Source organism: Bufo gargarizans, unplaced genomic scaffold, assembly GCF_014858855.1.
Source record: "Bufo gargarizans isolate SCDJY-AF-19 unplaced genomic scaffold, ASM1485885v1 fragScaff_scaffold_483_pilon, whole genome shotgun sequence".
Lineage (NCBI taxonomy): Eukaryota > Metazoa > Chordata > Amphibia > Anura > Bufonidae > Bufo > Bufo gargarizans.
Window position 1 is genome coordinate 262,171 of NW_025334124.1, and position 18,992 is coordinate 281,162.

Here is an 18,992-nt window from a genome sequence, read left to right on the forward strand (position 1 = left end):
CGTGAGGGTGGTGGTTGGGTGTTGGTGATGTGTACAGGGGAGTGAGTGGGTGCTGGTTGGGTGTCAGTGATGTGTTCACTTGAATGGAGTTTAGCCGCGCCCAGGCCGGTTGATACTAGTTGTGATGTCACTGGGCCAGGAAACGGTGAGAAGGCCGCGGAGCTGCCTTCTCAAACAGCTGATCGGCGGGATACCGGGTGTCGGACCCCCACCAATCAGATGCTGATGATCTATTCAGAGGATAGATCATCAGTTTAAATTAACTGCAGAACCCCTTTAATGAATATGTCAATAATATAGTGATATGCAGTACCCAAAACTCGTCACTAGATGGCACTAATACAAAGACCAACATATACACGTACCTCTCAAACATAAAATGTAATGCGATCTGTCTCGACCAGTCATCAGATATAAAACTCAATGTTAACAATAGATACGAACCCTTGCTCTGCACAAAACTATGACAAATCTCGGATATTCGGGTAGGATTGTCACATAACTTATAAATTATCAAGCCTGGTATTGACTATGGAACGAAATTATTCCAATCGGAGAGTTCCTCAATATTTAGATCTTTTATTCAGTAATATGCATCTTTACTGAATAGTATCAAAATTGATGTAGCACTTTTAACAACTATACATCCACCATAAAACGGGGAGTTTTCTAAATATTAGGCTAATTTATATCAACACCACACAGAATAAAGTTATACGTTACCCGAGAATGCAGATGATGTGCAGACACTAAGGGAAGTCGGCTCCAAAGACTGTTCTGGTCATTGGGATCTTTCTCCTGGGCTTTGTTTCTGTGTTTTTCCCTGTTCCCCCTGTCTGTCTTCCTGTTGCTCACCTTTTTTCCTCGCGTGTGTGTGTGGGGTTTATGATCACAAACTTATCAGTTAGTCACACCTTCCTAACTTGGAGTTTTCCAATCATTGTTGGCTAGGCGTGTACATATGATAATGACGGTGATGTCATTGTATTACCCAAAATGCATTTCTGCTGTTGGTGTAAAGTTACTAATTTACCCCTATGTGACAATATTACCTAAGCTATTAGTAAGGGTTAAATATCCAAGTTTGACTTTCTCACATTCTATACAGATGACATATGGAACCTTAAGGCCCCTTTCACACGGGCGAGTTTTCCGTGCGGGTGTGAAGCGTGAAGTGAACGCATTGCACCCGCACTGAATCCTGACCCATTCATTTCTATGGGGCTGTGCACATGAGCGGTGATTTTCACGCATCACTTGTGCGTTGAGTGAAAATCGCAGCATGCTCTATATTGTGCGATTTTCACGCGACGCAGGCCCCATAGAAGTGACTGGGGTGCGTGAAAATCGCATAGCATCCGCAAGCAAGTGCAGATGCGGTGCGATTTTCACGCATGGTTGCTAGGTGACAGTCTATTCACTGAATTATTTTCCCTTATAACATGGTTATAAGGGAAAATAATAGCATTCTGAATACAGAATGCATAGTAAACTAGCGCTGGAAGGGTTAAAACAAAATAAAAGATGGTTTAACTCACCTTAGTCCACTTGATCGCGGCCCGGCATCTGTCCTTTGTTGAATAGGACCTGTGGTGAGCATTGCAATAATTACAGGACCTTTGATGACGTCACTCTGGTCATCACATGGTATACGTCACATGATCTTTTACCATGGTGACGTACCATGTGATGACCGGAGTGACGTCATCAAAGGTCCTGTAATTATTGCAATGCTCACCACAGGTCCTATTCAACAAAGGACAGATGCCGGGCCGCGATCAAGTGGACTAAGGTGAGTTAAACCATTTTTTATTTTTTTTTAACCCTTCCAGCGCTATTTTACTATGCATTCTGTATTCAGAATGCTATTATTTTCCCTTATAGCCATGTTATAAGGAAAAATAATACAATCTTCAGAACATCAATCCCAAGCCCGAACTTCTGTGAAGAAGTTCAGGTTTGGGTACCAAACATGCGCGATTTTTCTCACGCGAGTGCAAAACGCATGACAATGTTTTGCACTCGCGCAGAAAAATCGTGCATTTTCCCGCAACGCACACGCCTCTTATCCGGGCCAAAAATATGACGCCTGTGTGAAAGAGGCCTAAATCTGAGCTTGGGAATTCGTTTTTTTACACAATAACTATCTAAAACACGGACTTTGTAGTGCCATCTAGACTTTACCCATACTCCAGATTTATGTACCAATAATCATATAATGAACCTTGTTCTCACAGATATATCTGTGCCTCCTCTGCTACTCTAGACAGACTCATTAACACTGTTTATACTTAAACTGTTTTCATCTTACTCTAGGAATGTATGCGTTCCTATTGAGAAATATATATAACAGACATAAATATCCTTCATAATATTTAATATACAGCAATACATAGGTCCTATTGATTTTCTTATACAAAAACTAAGGTTGATTATACGTGTATATAGATATTACAGATTTTCTGCTTCATTAATAGATGCCAAACTGTAGAGGTAATTAGCACCAGCTGCGTCTAGAAAATATCCTTATCTTAGTAATCTATAAGGAGACAAGAATGCCTCTTCTCAGACTGGTACATCCATGAGAAGAAATCTTATCATTTCCATGACCCTCTCTTGGCCATCTTATAACAATTTGGCCTCTTATGGGTCTAATGAAATCCACTATAATAAGGATTTTTAGATATAAATATTATTTACTTATGAAAAAGCACAACAGTTGGGTGTCGGGCTGGTGTACAGGGGAGTGAGAGGGCGCTGGTTGGGTGTCAGTGATGTGGTCAGTGGAGTGAGAAGGAGGTGGTTGAGTGTCGGTGATGCGTATCGGGGAGTGAGGGGGGGGGGGGGTTGGGTGTTGGTGATGCGTACCGGGGAGTTGGGTGGGTGTTGATGTGTACAGGGGAATGAGAAGGAGGTGGATGAGTGTCGTTTATGCATACAGGGGAGTGAGGAAGACGTGGTAGGGTGTCAGTGATTCGTACAGGGGAATGAGAAGGAGGTGGTTAGGTGTCAGTGATGTGTACAGGGGAGTGAGAGGGCCCTGGTTGGGTGTCAGTGATGCGTACAGGGGCGGTGGTTGAGTGTCGGTGATGTGTACAGAGGAGTGAGGGAGAGGTGGGTGTTGATGTGTACAGGGGAGTGAGAAGGAGGTGGTTGGGTGTCGGTGATGTGTACAGGGAAGGTGGTTGGGTGTCGGTGATGTGTACAGGGGGGCTGAGGGGAGGTGGTTGAGTGTCGGTGATATGTACAGGGTAGTAGGTGTGAGAATAAGTTTGTGTGTCGGGGAGCAGCGGAGGGGGGGCTGGGGGGGTTTGTACTCTGCTCGCTGTATTGGATGTTTAACCCCTTCTTTCCACAGGTCAGGAGCTGTTTCTACAATCTGCTGTCTCTCGGACTGTACCTGACCACTGCCACATGTTGTCCTAGAAATGTGGGTGCACTGAACCGGTTTAAAGAAGGTAGGGGAGTGGAAGATTACTCTCCCTATGGACCTTAAGTGAGTTCATTATGTAAAGTGAGGACCCCTTTAAAGATATGAGTGTGGAGTAAGGATCATCGCGTTCGGTAGGAGAATATGGTCATCGTAGTAACATGAAGCAACGGTGCTGGAACCAACCACTGTCCTTCCACACGGATCTACAGTGACTGCAGCGACTGCTCCTCTGGTATGTGGAGATCAGTAGAGCAGTGGAATGTATGTCACAAAGAGACACTATCTTTACCCCTGTAGAAGGGGCAGTGCTGTAATTACTGGTCACATGGCTCCATGCTGCCTTCCTGCTGGTACGTGGCCAGTGGCCATTAGTGTTAATGTTCCTGCTGCCCAGTGTGTGTGAATTATGAGCAATAAACTTCAGAATCTTAATGTGTTAATTGTAAAAAAAAAAAAAGAATTAAAGAAATCTCATCCCCCATGAAGTTGTCTGGGTCTTGGCGACCTCCCTATCACTTGTCAGTTACAACCTACATGGTCAGTAGCAGAACTGGACACTGGAAAGTGGTCACACTGCCAGAATCCCAAACATGGAGGTGCTGCTGAGGCAAGGATTTTATTAGTGTTAGTTGACAGGGCATTGGCTAAGCTTTACATCATGTGAGATCTTCATGGACTCTGGATCAGACAGAATTCGATGCACAGGCCTCTCATTGCACCTTCAGGTTGTATGCGACAAGCCCTGCGTATGAAAATCCCAGGTAAAAAGTCACATTCTCATTCCCGTAAGGCACCGAGGGGTTTATGGAGACCATCTCAATCCGCTCATTTTTGCAATGCCCCTTCACATAAATCCTTCCATTCTCTGTAAAACCTGGCACGGTTCTAAGGAGCATCTGCCTGCTTTTTAATTTTCCCACATTTCCATCATTCAGCTTTAATCTCCACTCATTCACAGGTCCCTCCATGTGTTTCTCCACCTTGCTTCTGTGGAGCAGTTTATGAAGGTCAAAACCATGTCCCAAGAAGAAGATGACATTGCTCCGTTTTTTGCGCACAGGGACATTCTTGATCCTGATTTCGTGCAGTCGTCGAGCGTTCTGAAGAGCAGATCTTAGAATCCGGTCTTTATTTGCATCAGGCTCCTGGTCCATGATGTCATCCTTCCAGTAGAGTAGCAGGAGCAGAAGATAAGCAGGAGCACGAAAAGACTTCCTTGGGTTTTGGAATCTTTTGCTGAGGTCCCGTAATTCCGGAAGACCTAGTAGTTGGGGAGAGCTGGAATCTACACCGGCAAGTGCTATGTGACTCATTATGTAATTGATTAGGTCAACCTCATCCAAGTCTTCACCGGCCGAACAGGGCGTGTAAAGATCGATGATGCTTGAAAGCTTTTTGCCAGCATTGTAATCAGACAGCAGGGACAGAATTGTCGTGATGGTGCCGCCCCCCAGGCTGAGAATGTGCATCTTTTGTCTGAGTTTATTGATGGACTTTTTACCGTCTTTATCTTCACTGTTTTCACTTGGAAGCAAAAGTTGTGAGCTAAAAAACTCTGCAAAGACCTTGGTTTTGCGCAGCAGCCAGATTCGCGGGGAGTTGACTTGTTCATCCTCCTTGTTCTTCCGCTCCTTGTTATCACTTTTCTCAGTATGGAAGTAACTGTCCAATGCAGTGTAAATATTCTGCTGTAGACCTTTTAATTGGTTGTGAAACTTGGACCAGGGTTTCTTGATGGGATCTGGAATGTAATCCGTTAGGAGGTAGTGCAGAAGTTCATTGCTTTTTCCATTGTTAATTTGAGGGAAAATTTCGAGTGTTGACAAAAACTTTAACAAACGGCAGCCGACTTCCACTTCACCAAAATATCCAGAGTTGTTCATCGTCTCGGTTTCAGCCTTGGCTGCTCTTTGTGCTGCACGAAAACACTGCATGGCTTTCAGTGCGTACTCAATAAACTCTGGGGCTTCCTCTAGGGGCACTCCTTTATCGCGCTTATCTAGTAAGAAACTGAAGTTCTTCTTATATACTTGTCCTTCAGTGTCTAGTATAAAGGAATCGTTGGGCAGCTGTGACTTGGCGGTCTCTGCCCAGTGTATCGCGTCTTCAAACTGCTCATATTTATAATGCAGTCGCGCAAGCTGCTGGGCCAGAAAGGGATCTTTGTCAAAGCGCTCGTAGGCAACTTTTAAAAGCTCAATGGCTTTTTCTTGTTTTTTTTCTTTCTCACAGACGTGTTCAATAAGAGGAGACAGGAACGAGTCGACGCTGTCACCCCTGTTAATTTTACGTCTGCGAAAAATCAAGTCTCTGACAAATCCGTGAAACTCGTCTCTACCAAATCTGTGCAGAAACAAGACATTCTCCTGAAGCAGGGCCATAGCAATTTGGCTGTGTGGATTATCAGGGAGTTGCTTTAAGATTTCCTGTGCCACATACGGATGGATGATATGGATGCAGGTTATAGAAGTTATCGGATCAACTCTTTCAATAAAGATTAGTTTAGCTTGCTCACTGAGGGAACTATTGAAATTGTATTGCCTTAATCCACTTATTTCTGCTGTATGTGCTTCAAGTCCCATAAACGCCTCACAGTGGGACACAGAGATGTAAGAGTTTTGGATGTAGCAGTTCAGTAAAGCCACGTACCTCATCAGATGGGTCACGTTGGAGGAGTGGTCAACATTTTCCATGACGTTATGAACAAAGTTGGTCACATATTTTTCGACAAACTCTTGACTCATTAAAATGAATGTTATGATTGACTCAGGGGAGAACTGCTTCTTAAGTTTCTCTGCTTTTGTCGTAAATTTCTTTTTTTCATCCTTACTCAGTTTGTGAGTAATTGCAACAGTGTCGAGTGCAGAAGACTTGGCGAGATTTTCTGGGGCATTCGCTCTTTTACAGCTTAGAAGGATGAAGCATAATTTTGTGGGAGCCGTCTTCTTAGACACCATTACTTTGGTTAACTCATCCCTTAGGTCATCGATGTACTCATCGTCACAGTCTTCAATAAGCAGCAGGACTGGGAGACAGAGTTGGATGTCTTTCTCTTCATATTCTCGGAAACTCACAGCATGTTCACATACGGTCATGACTGGAAATGATGATTTCATCACAGCACACCTTAACTCTCTCCTTTTTTTCCAAAGAATTTGTCTTGCAACGGTACTCCCTCCACTTCCTGGCTGGTGGACAATTTTTATCCTAGCAACTGGAAGTCTGACCTGGTTTCCAGACAGGTTGTCATTTAAAATGTTCTGGACCTCCATACAAGCTTCTCGCTCAATAAAGGCTTCACATTTACCTTGTTCTGCGAGCCAGAAGTGCTTCCAGCTGACCTTCCCACCTCTGTAGAACGTTGTTTCAACCTCTTCAACTTCCTCCTTGTTCAGATCTTCCAGATTTGTGTTCTCGCATTCGTTGGCGCACAGAACTTCTAGAGAATGCATTCTCTCTTCATCTGGGGTGGTGAGGACACATACTCCCTTTGTGGAAACTGATAACTGTCTAACAGAAGACGACACAGGCAGGAGATTTTGGACCGTTGCATCAATATGACTGAGTTTCATTCCCACAATGCTTCTCTGGTCTAGGATCTTCTTATTGCAGGAAGTCTGTGCTTGGCTGGCCCACTTCTCATAGTTGTCTTTGTTCTCTGCGATGCAGATTATATAGTCCATGCCACTTAACTCTGTGTAAAACTCATGGAAAGTATCGATTATTGGTTTCTCCACAGAAGATAGCAAAAGGAAGACAACAATGAAGTATCCCTTTGGCAGAATTTCTTCACAGATGAATGTAATGGTCTTTTTTAGAAGCTTCCTCTTTGTTCGGACCCAGGTGCTTTCATCACATGGCTCATCCCCTCCTCGGTAATTGCTGCGACCATTACAAAATATCCAGCTGGTTTGGTTAAACAGGGACAGACTCTTTTTGAGGTCTCCCGTGCTCATCCCGTGCTCTTTATTTGAGTAACTGTTTAAGGAATGAATGTTAATTGCATGATGCTTTTTATATTTGGAGCACAGGCCATTACTATCTGAGCTTGGATCAAAGTCAAAAACGCACAAAATATTCAACCGCATTAAAAAATTCACATGCATGAGATCATTGTCAGTGCATTGGTTTGTGACAAGTATGTACCTGAGGGAATCGCTGATGTGTTTTTTACCATCAGTCAACAAAACAGAGATTTTCCTTCCTAAATCCTCTGTGGTGGGCACATCACAGGTAGCATTCCGTTCTGCCTTTTCTCTTGCAGTATCCAAATTTGGAATGTTTTGGTTAAAGTGCACAGCGTCCAGGATTGACTCTGATTTGGCTCCAGTTCTACAGTAATAGGTTGCCTTTACTTTGTCTCTTTCCTCATTTGGTATATTTACCTGGAAAAGTTGTCCTTTTACAAACCCTAAATCGGGCACTATGTCCACCTCCACCACAAAGCGCTGATCTCCATGCTCTTTAGCTAGAACCTCGATGAATTTGGGGGTGCGGATACAAGCTCTCGCTGCATGCTGCTGACTAGTAATAAACCACTTTTCTATGAAATCCAGTGCATCGACGTACCAATCCTGATTCTTCACTAGGACCCCCATTATCTGCCCATGTTTGTAACATTTGTCTTCCTTGCTGTCCATCACCCCGAAATGTATTGTGCCATTTGTCCTCCTGTTCATACAAGCAGAAGCAAATCTGATCACTTCAGAGGCAAATTTTGCTTGTAGTTTTTTGCAGTTCAGCTCAGAGGCAGTGACGAGTGATTTGTACTCATGGCAGGGATTGATAAGGTCTTCTACTCCAGATTCTGGAGGCAGGACTTCGCCCTTTACGTACTTGAAATTTCCTACTTCTTTATCGAAAGGTCTATAAATTGAATTGTGTGTATGTACTTCTGATTCACATGCTGAATGCACAGCTGGCGTGTCCTGGTGCCCTTCTTCAGTTGTTGGATTTGTGCTGGTTCTTGATTGGGATGGACCGAGTTTGTGTTTCTTCACAAGCGCATTTCTTTCTTCAATAAGCAGTTGTATTTGTCCTTGTTTCATACCAAGACTTTTCAGAAAACCTTCCTTTATTTTCCTCAGAACTGGTCCAGTAACTTCTTCAGTAAACAGCTTATCGATGTGTTCAGCCTTAATGCGGATGGAGCGCAGCCATTCTCGAACATGATCTTCTGTCCAATCGTCCAGAGGTCTTGATTCGTAATCTGGGAGAAGAAGATTGTGTCAGTAGTGATCCATTGAGCACATTTACACTTTACATCAGGGATCAACAACCGCCAGCACTCCGGCTGTTCTAAAACCACAACTCCCAGAATCCTCCTTTCACTTCTATGGGAGTTACAAGAACATCCAAGAAAGTGTGCGTGCTGGGAGTTGTAGTATGACATCAGCTGGAGTGCAGAAGGTTGCTGATCCTTGCTTTACATTATCACTTGTCTCATCTGCTCCTACATCACAGACAGGATCTGAATCTCGGATGCCATTCTGCCCTTGCTGACAATTCATTTGCTATTTTTTGGTTAAGGCTTTTCATATCCTGCTCTTTTTAACTGAGGTCAGTATGCTTTACTGCCAGCCACATATTTCCATATGCTAGATCCCTGATATCTGAATCTTGGGCATTTATTGGGTGGCTATGTCCTTGCTATTGAGGGGATTTGTCTCAGCAGACATAAGGTGTGGTGAGCATCACTGTGATGTGAAAGAGACTAACATGAGACGGAATAATAGATATTGGGAAAATTACAGGTGGGTGGATACGAGAGATATTGTGTAGCTGTGTGGTGGAGAGGACAGACATCTACCTATGTGATGGAGAGTCATGAGAGGTCCTTGGGAAGCACGCTGCAGAGCTGGGGTTGAAGGACAGCATCAGCAGAGATATCTGTTCCCTGTGTGTTTTATATAGGCTGCCTACACAGATTGTAAGCCCCAATGGGGACAGAGTCCGATGTGAGCGACAGCACTTACTGCTGCATATGTAAGCGCTATAGAACTAGGACGGTCCAGGCCTTGTCAGACCGAGGTACCTTGGGGCCACCATTCATGTGACTGATCATTGTATTTTCACTTCACATATGTGAGTCACTATGCTTCTTATAGTGCTGTCCTAGCAGATATATACACTGCCGTGCTTATGAAATGGCGGTAAATGGAGACCTTACTGACGTGCTGATCTCTAAAATCTTACATTAATAAGACTGTACTACTAAACTGATGCCGTAGAAAGATGGTACTATCCACTGTCTGCACAGCTGCCGTACCATTTGTGCTGAATGAAGAGGTAATTCCACCGTACATACAGCTATTACACAATGGATACCATATAAAGAGGCGGTAATATCAACTGTACATACAATAAACGGGAAAAAAAAGCAAATGATGAGGCAGCACTCCAGTAGAGCTGAAGGGTGTTGAACCCATTTATTTCCCCAGTTGCAACGTTTCAGCCCAGCTCAATGAGGCCTTTGTCAGGCAAACAAATGATGTCCAACATAGGTTTAAATACCCTTATAGTGATTAGAATACATGATTGTATAATTGCCACTAAAACATGATTACAGTGTAAAAATTATAAAACATTAATACCATGATTGAAAACTCCATCAGTGATTAATAATAATACATCTGAAATTAATTCATCAATCCTTTTAATGTGATATTTCATATGACTACAAAAACAGAAAATATCCTATAAAGTGTCAGTGCATTTATCAATGGTGTCACCTGTATAAAGTGTCAGCAACAGCTGTAAAATATGAAATGATACAAAACACCTGCTACATTGTTGGTGGTTCGCAGTGGGAGATATCGCGTTCCTAATAACGCAGAGCGCATGTCATGGTGAGTTCGCTGTGTCAATCCCGCTATACCCGTGATGAAAACCACGTGAGCATTCCAAGGAGATCGCGGCAGCATCAAGGGAAAGAGGAAAAGACAAAAGCGGTCACCTGACATGCACATATCGTGTCTGGGATGCCAAAATAAATATGGATAAATAAACTTAAAATGGAGTGGCCTCAATGTACAAACCGGATTCCCAAAAAGTTGGGACACTATACAAATCGTGAATAAAAACTGAATGCAATGATGTGGCTCTGCCTCACGGCTGTTGGATCCCGTTGCCTGCTGGTGCAGTGTGGAGGTGCGGTGGTCGCCGCACAGCACTGCGCTAGGGATAGAGTAGGTTCCCACTTAACAAGAGGCAACCTTGTCGCGGTAAGTGGGCCTATGCTCTTTGATCAAACTATACTAATGCCTCTTTTAGGGCACAGCAAATGTTTGATACTTGTGCTGTATAGCCATGTTTATCAATAGAAATGCTGCAAAATACGTACAGTAGTCATTAGTATAGGAATGAGGAGGTGCGATTCAGATTCTCTCTCCACATTATGCAATGATGTAGAGGTGCCAACTTCTAATATTTTATTCAGAATAGAACATAAATCACGGAACAAAAGCTTAAACTTAAATTTTTTTTACCATTTTAAAGGAAAACTATGTTGAATCAGAATTTCATGGTGTCAACAAATCCCCCAAAAGTTGGGACAAGGCCATTTTCACCACTGTGTGGCATCTCCCCTTCTTCTTACAACACTCAACAGACGTCTGGGGACCGAGGAGACCAGTTTAGAAATAGGAATGCTCTCCCATTCTTGTCTAATACAGGCCTCTAACTGTTCAATCGTCTTGGGCCTTCTTTGTTGCACCTTCCTCTTTATGATGTGCCAAATGTTCTCTATAGGTGAAAGATCTGGACTGCAGACTGGCCATTTCAGTCCCCGGATCCTTCTCCTACGCAGCCATGATGTTGTGATTGATGCAGAATGTGGTCTGGCATTATCTTGTTGAAAAATGCAGGGTCTTCCCTGAAAGAGATGACGTCTGGATGGGAGCAGATGTTGTTCTAGAACCTGAATATATTTTTCTGCATTGATGGTGCCTTTCCAGACATGCAAGCTGCCCATGCCACACGCACTCATGCCACCCCATACCATCAGAGATGCAGGCTTCTGAACTGAGCGTTGATAACAACTTGGGTTGTCCTTGTCCTCTTTGGTCCGGATGACATGGCGTCCCAGATTTCCAAAAAGAACTTTGAATCGTGACTCGTCTGACCACAGAACAGTCTTCCATTTTGCCACACTCCATTGTAAATGACCCCTGGCCCAGTGAAAACACCCGATCTTGTGGATCTTGCTTAGAAATGGCTTCTTCTTTGCACTGTAGAGTTTCAGCTGGCAGCGGCGGATGGCACGGTGGATTGTGTTCACTGACAATGGTTTCTGGAAGTATTCCTGAGCCCATTCTGTGATTTCCTTTACAGTAGCATTCCTGTTTGTGGTGCAGTGTCGTTTAAGGGCCCGGAGATCACGGGCATCCAGTATGGTTTTACGGCCTTGACCCTTACGCACAGAGATTGTTCCAGACTCTCTGAATCTTCGGATGATGTTATGCACAGTTGATGATGATAGATGCAAAGTCTTTGCAATTTTTCGCTGGGTAACACCTTTCTGATATTGCTCCACTATCTTTCTGCGCAACATTGTGGGAATTGGTGATCCTCTACCCATCTTGGCTTCTGAGAGACACTGCCGCTCTGAGAAGCTCTTTTTATACCCAATCATGTTGCCAATTGACCTAATTAGTGTTAATTGGTCTTCCAGCTCTTCGTTATGCTCAAATTTACTTTTTCCAGCCTCTTATTGCTACTTGTCCCAACTTTTTGGGGATTTGTTGACACCGTGAAAATTTGAATCAACGTATTTTTCCTTTAAAATGATACATTTACTCGGATTAAACGTTTGATCTGTCATCTACGTTCTATTACAAATAACATATTGACATTTGCCATCTCCACATCATTGCAGTTTTTATTCACAATTTGTTTAGTGTCCCAACTTTTTTGGAATCCGGTTTGTATTAAATATTCCCTATTGGTCAGAGAATAGTAAGGCACACTAATTTTGAGTGCAGATAGGGAATTAAGAAAAAAAGGGAAAATGAATTCCATATACATGGACTAAATGTTTTGTGAGGGTTCAAAAGGGCAATAAATGAAGGGGAAGTTAAATGACCAGTATCAATGGCCAGTCACTTCCCACTAATATAGTACAGGGATGTATAGGGATTAGGTGGGGTGAGTCGCCAGTGTCTCTGGCAGGATCACCCACACCAGTTATGGACCTGTGTGAGAGGGCACAAATTCATGTCCACTCACACGGGACCAAATTACTCATCCTAAGATCCCCAAAGTGTAATAGTGAACTTCCCTATATAAGGGTACCGCCCCATACAAGAACCCCGCATAAAAAATCCTAATAGCAAGCGTAACCCGAAATTCATGTGTCTTGTGAGGGTAATAATCCAACTGTTCCAGTTGTACTTCCCAGGAGGCCAGATCAAAAAATATTACAGGATTGATACCATATGAAAAGGCGGGAATATCCACCGTACATGCAGCTATTACACCATCATTGATACCATGTAAAGAGGTGGTAATGTCCACCGTACATGCAGCTATTCCACCATTGATTCTGTGTAAAGAGGCTGTAATATCCACCGTATATCTGGTATCACTGTAATCGTACTGACCCCGGGAGAAAGAAGGGAACAGGTCAGTTTTATCTCATGGGGAACATTGAAAAAACAAAACCCATAAAATTCAAAAAATCGTGCCATTAGAAAGTACAACATATCTGCCCTCACGAGGGTATTTGAACTGAGAATAAAACCTTTATAGCGCCGGAAAGGCAGGGAGTAAATAATAGAAAATTGCACAGGGCTAAAAGGCTTAAAAAACGCATTGCGCTGTGTGATTGGTATGGCTTTTTAAAATTTTAAAACCTTTCCGAAATTGACCCTTATTGGGGGCGCCTGTGTTTGATGGTATCCGAAAAAGCAATGGCTTTTTTGAACAAGCGCCTAAAAATTATCCCTTTCGGGGGGCTGCAGCATTATGATGTGGAACTTGACAGGCAGGAGATGTGCGGGTGTGTAGCTGTAGTAGTAACTGCAGCAGTACAGTAATGTATGGAACCTGATGGACAGGAGATGTGCGGGTGTATAGGGGGAGTAGTAACTGCAGCAGTACAGTAATGTATGGAACCTGATGGACAGGAGATGTGCAGCTGTGTAGGGAGAGTAATAACGGCAGCAGTACAGTACTGTATGGAACCTGATGGACAGGCGATGTGCAGCTGTGTATGGGGTAGTAGTAGCTGCAGCAGTACAGTACTGTATGGAACCTGATGTGCAGCTGTGTATGGGGTAGTAGTAGCTGCAGCAGTAGGGTACTGTATAGAACCTGATGGACAGGTGTGTAGAGGTAGTAATAACGGCAGCAGTGCAGTACTGTGTGGAACCTGATTGACAGGAGATGTACAGGTGTGTAGAGGTAGTAATAGCTTCAGCATTACAGTACTGTATGGAACCTGATGGACAGGAGATGTGTGACTTTGTAGGTGTAGTAGTAGCTGCAGTACAGTATGGAAACTGATGGACAGGAGATGTGCGGGTGTATAGGGTGAGTAGTAACTGCAGTAGTACAGTACAGTATAGAACCTGATGGACAGGAGATGTGCGGGTGTATAGGGGCAGTAGTAACTGCAGCAGTACAGTAATGTATGGAACCTGATGGACAGGAGATGTGCAGCTGTGTAGGGAGAGTAATAATGGCAGAAGTACAGTACTGTGTGGAACCTGATTGACAGAAAATGTGTAGAAGTAGTAACGGCAGCAGTACAGTACTGTATGGAACCTGATGGACAGGCGATGTGCAGCTGTGTATGGGGTAGTAGTAGCTGCAGCAGTAGGGTACTGTATAGAACCTGATGGACAGGTGTGTAGAGGTAGTAATAACGGCAGCAGTGCAGTACTGTGTGGAACCTGATTGACAGGAGATGTACAGGTGTGTAGAGGTAGTAATAGCTTCAGCATTACAGTACTGTATGGAACCTGATGGACAGGAGATGTGTGACTGTGTAGGTGTAGTAGTAGCTGCAGTACAGTATGGAAACTGATGGACAGGAGATGTGCTGGTGTATAGGGGGAGTAGTAACTGCAGCAGTGCAGTACTGTATGGAACCTGATGGACATGAGATATACAGCTGTGTAGCGGTAGTAGTAACCAGCAGTACACTATGGAACCTGATGGACAGGAGATGTGCGGGTGTATAGGGGGAGTAGTAACTGCAGTAGTACAGTATGGAATCTGATGGACAGGAGATGTGCGGGTGTATAGGGGGAGTAGTAACTGCAGTAGTACAGTACAGTATGGATCCTGATGGACAGGAGATGTGCGGGTGTATAGGGGGAGTAGTAACTGCAGTAGTACAGTATGGAACCTGATGGACAGGAGATGTGCGGGTATATAGGGGGAGTAGTAACTGCAGTAGTACAGTACAGTATGGAACCTGATGGACAGGAGATGTGCGGGTGTATAGGGGTAGTAGTAACTGCAGTAGTACAGTACAGTATGGAACCTGATGGACAGGAGATGTGCGGGTGTATAGGGGTAGTAGTAACTGCAGTAGTACAGTACAGTATGGAACCTGATGGACAGGAGATGTGCGGGTGTATAGGGGGAGTAGTAACTGCAGTAGTACAGTACAGTATGGAACCTGATGGACAGGAGATGTGCGGGTGGATAGGGGAGTAGTTTCAGCAGCAGTACAGTATGGAACCTGATGGACAGGAGATGTGCAGCTGGATAGGGGAGTAGTTTCAGCAGCAGTACAGTATGGAACCTGATGGACAGGAGATGTGCGGGTGTATAGGGGGAGTAGTAACTGCAGCAGTACAGTACAGTATGGAACCTGATGGACAGGAGATGTGCGGGTGTATAGGGGGAGTAGTAACTGCAGCAGTACAGTACAGTATGGAACCTGATGGACAGGAGATGTGCGGGTGTATAGGGGGAGTAGTAACTGCAGTAGTACAGTATGGAACCTGATGGACAGGAGATGTGCGGGTGTATAGGGGGAGTAGTAACTGCAGCAGTACAGTATGGAACCTGATGGACAGGAGATGTGCGGGTGTATAGGGGGAGTAGTAACTGCAGCAGTACAGTACAGTATGGAACCTCATGGACAGGAGATGTGCGGGTGTATAGGGGGAGTAGTAACTGCAGCAGTACAGTACAGAACCTGATGGACAGGAGATGTGCGGGTGTATAGGGGGAGTAGTAACTGCAGCAGTACAGTATAGAACCTGATGGACAGGAGATGTGCGGGTGTATAGGGGGAGTAGTAACTGCAGCAGTACAGTACAGTATAGAACCTGATGGACAGGAGATGTGCGGGTGTATAGGGGGAGTAGTAACTGCAGTAGTACAGTACAGTATGGAACCTGATGGACAGGAGATGTGCGGGTGTATAGGGGGAGTAGTAGTAACTGCAGTAGTACAGTTAGGTGTGACCCGGACTGAGCACTCAATCATTAAGAAATATTTTCTCTTCTGCTCCATCTGCATTAAAGCAGGAACTATTTTGTATGGAAGAACACTGACTAGTTTCAGGCGACACCATTCACAGAGGCAGAGTGAGGTGTACATGAAATATGTAGTGTGAACAGACACTAATAATAAGGAGACAGCTTACTGACACTCATGAACTCACATTTCTTCCTCTTGTCTAGTGTCACTTGTTCTTGTATGTGGAAGGGACCAATATTCAGACATCCATGTACGGGGAAGGAGTTCCCCATTATGGACACCTATTTAAACCAGGGATCTGCAGCACGTTACTACAGCCTGCCAGCATTGGTCTAGGCTGGTGTCTAATCACTGACAGCTCATACTTCTCAGGTTACTGTCCACTACTGATCACTGATGTTGATGATGTCCCCTGATGACCCCGTATGTGGTGAAACATGTCGGGACACACTGTTGGGGTCATTATGGGGTGTGTAGGTTAGGTTCTGGAAGATGTATCCTTGCCAGGTTTGTGCCCTGTGGTTAGGTTACAGGGACAGAGCGGCCACCTGACAGGGCATATTAGGGACACAGTAGGACATGTTTTGTCCAATCTCTTCATAACTCCAGCAACATCCAGATACAACGCTATGGGGCTTCCGACTGCGACACAGGAGGTGGTAAGACTATACTGGTTTATTATGCGCACCCTTTTTTGTGACAGCAGTTACAACGGTACTTGTGACTTTTTTAATGTTCTTTTCTGGAATTTGTGGGGTTTAGTACAGGGGTTAATTTGCTGATTTTTATTATCTTGGGTCTTTTTTGTGGAATTAATAAAACGTAGGGTTTAACGACACAGACTCCCCTCTTCTGCGGATTGATGTTCCAGTCTCCTATAAATAAACCTCACTTAATACAGTGCTGTGACTGACAACTACTGCAGATTATAGCAAATGTTGTCACTTACCCATCTCTGAACCTGAAATTGTTCTCCGCTACCTAAAGAAAATGAAACAGACGATGTTACACATGGCTGTACACACAGGCTGTACATATACGTTATATACCATCCATATAACTCACAGATATAGAAGCACTGCAGTATACACAGTCTAAGGTGTACATATACACAATATTATTATTAAAGCTCCATTCATTCCATAGCGCTGTACATATGCGAAGAGGTATACATTCATAATACAGACAATTGCACTAATCATAAACAAGACGAAACTGATACAGAAGGAGAGAGGGCCCTGCCCATGAGGGCTTACAATCTACATGGTACGGGAAAAGAACACAGTAGGGGAGGGTGAAGTATGTCATGGCGGTATAGAGGCAGCAGGGTCACTGGTTGTAGGCTTATCTGAAGAGGTGGGTTTCAGGTTTCTTTTGAAGGATTCCACTGTAGTTGAGAGTCTGATATGTTGGGGTAGCGAGTTCCAGAGCGTGGGGGATGCACGGGAGAAATCTTGGAGTCGATTGTGGGAAGAGGTGATAAGAGGAGAGAAGGAGGTCTTGTGAGGATCGGAGAGTGCGTGTGGGGGTGTATTGGGAAAGTAGCTCAGAGATGTAGGGAGGGGACAGGTTATGGATGGCCTTGTATGTATTTGTTAGTACTTTGAAGTGAATTCGCTGGGCAATGGGAAGCCAGTGAAGGGATTGGCAGAGGGGAGAGGCAGAGGAGTAATAGGGTGAGAGGTTGATTAGTCGGGCAGCAGAGTTGAGGATAGATTGTAGGGGTGCGAGAGTGCTAGATGGAAGGCCACAGAGGAGAGTGTTGCAGTAGTCCAGGTGGGAGATGATGAGGGAATGTACAAGCATTTTCACAGATTCAAAGTTAAGGAAAGCACGGATGCTGGAGATGTTTTTGAGTTGGAGGCGGCAGGTGGTGGAAAGGGCTTGGATGTGCGGTCTGAAGGAGAGGGCAGAATCCAAGGTCACTCCAAGGCAGCGGACTTGGTTGAACGGGGAGAGTGTGCAGCCATTGATCGTGATAGATAGGTCTGTTGGGGGGGGTTGAGCAAGATGGGGGAAAGATGATGAATTCTGTTTTATCCATGTTGAGTTTTAGAAGGTGAAAGGCAAAGAAGGATGATATAGAAGCTAGACATTGTGGGATTCTTGATAGTAAGGTGGTGATGTCTGGACCACAGAGGTAGATTTGTGTGTCGTCAGCGTAGGAGTTATACTGAAAGCCATGGGACTCTATGAGCTGTCCCAGGCCAAAAGTGTAGATAGAGGAGAGCAGGGGTCCTAGGACAGAGCCTTGCGGGACACCAACAGAGAGGGAATGAGACAAGGAGGTGGTGCGGGAGTGGGAGACGCTAAACGTCTGGTCTGTGAGGTATGATGTGATCCAGGAGAGGGCCAGGTCAGTGATGCCAAGAGATGAGAGAGTTTGTAACGGAAGAGAGTGGTCGACAGTGTCGAAGGCAGAGGACAGGTCAAGGAGAAGGAGGACAGAGTATTGTTTCTTGGTTTTGGCTATCAGTAGGTCATTGGTGACTTTGGTGAGGGCAGTCTCATTCGAGTGGTGGGGTCGGAAGCCAGATTGTAGGCGGTCAAAGAGGGAGCAGGAGGAGAGGTGAGAGGACAGTTCAGAATGGACATGTTGTTCAATTGCTTGAGGCATACGGAAGAAGTGATATGGGGCGATAACTGGACAAAGAAGATGGGTCAAGTGAAGGCTTTTTGAGGATGGGTGTAATGGTAGCATGTTTAAAAGCAGAGGGGAAAACACCAGAGGTTAGTGATAGGTTGAAGAGATGAGTTAGGGCTGGGATAAACACTGTGGTGAGGTTAGGGATGAGGTGGGGTGGGATTGGGTCAAGTGCACAGGTGGTTCGATGTGATCTGGAGAGTAGAGTGGAGAGTTTTTCTTCTGTCATGGTGGAGAAACGGGTTTTGGGAGAAGAGGACCGAGCAGTTGTGTAGAGGGTCTGTGGGGACTGTGTAGTGAAGCTTTCTCTGATGTCGACTATCTTTTGTTTGAAATATTTGGCAAAGTCCTCAGCTGAGAGAGGGTGGGGGCGCTGGGGGACGAAGAAGGCAGTTAAAAGTGCTAAAAAGTTGTTTAGGGCTGTGGACCAGGGAAGATATGAGAGATGAGAAGTCGCCTGTTTTGCATCAGCGAGTG

The 18,992-nt window shown here is 44.6% G+C and overlaps 1 protein-coding gene across 1 annotated transcript; it reads right to left on the bottom strand.

Moving 5' to 3' along the window:
* Positions 1–4,030: 4,030 nt before the first annotated feature.
* LOC122922567 (sterile alpha motif domain-containing protein 9-like) lies at positions 4,031–16,838 on the bottom strand. The gene is made up of 2 exons (XM_044273222.1): positions 16,821–16,838; positions 4,031–8,642 (listed from the first exon to the last, which is right to left on the bottom strand). Exons 1-2 carry the CDS (start codon positions 16,822–16,824, stop codon positions 4,144–4,146), a joined length of 4,503 nt encoding a protein of 1,500 aa, XP_044129157.1. The 5' UTR covers positions 16,825–16,838; the 3' UTR covers positions 4,031–4,143.
* Between the last annotated feature and the right edge of the window lie 2,154 nt (positions 16,839–18,992).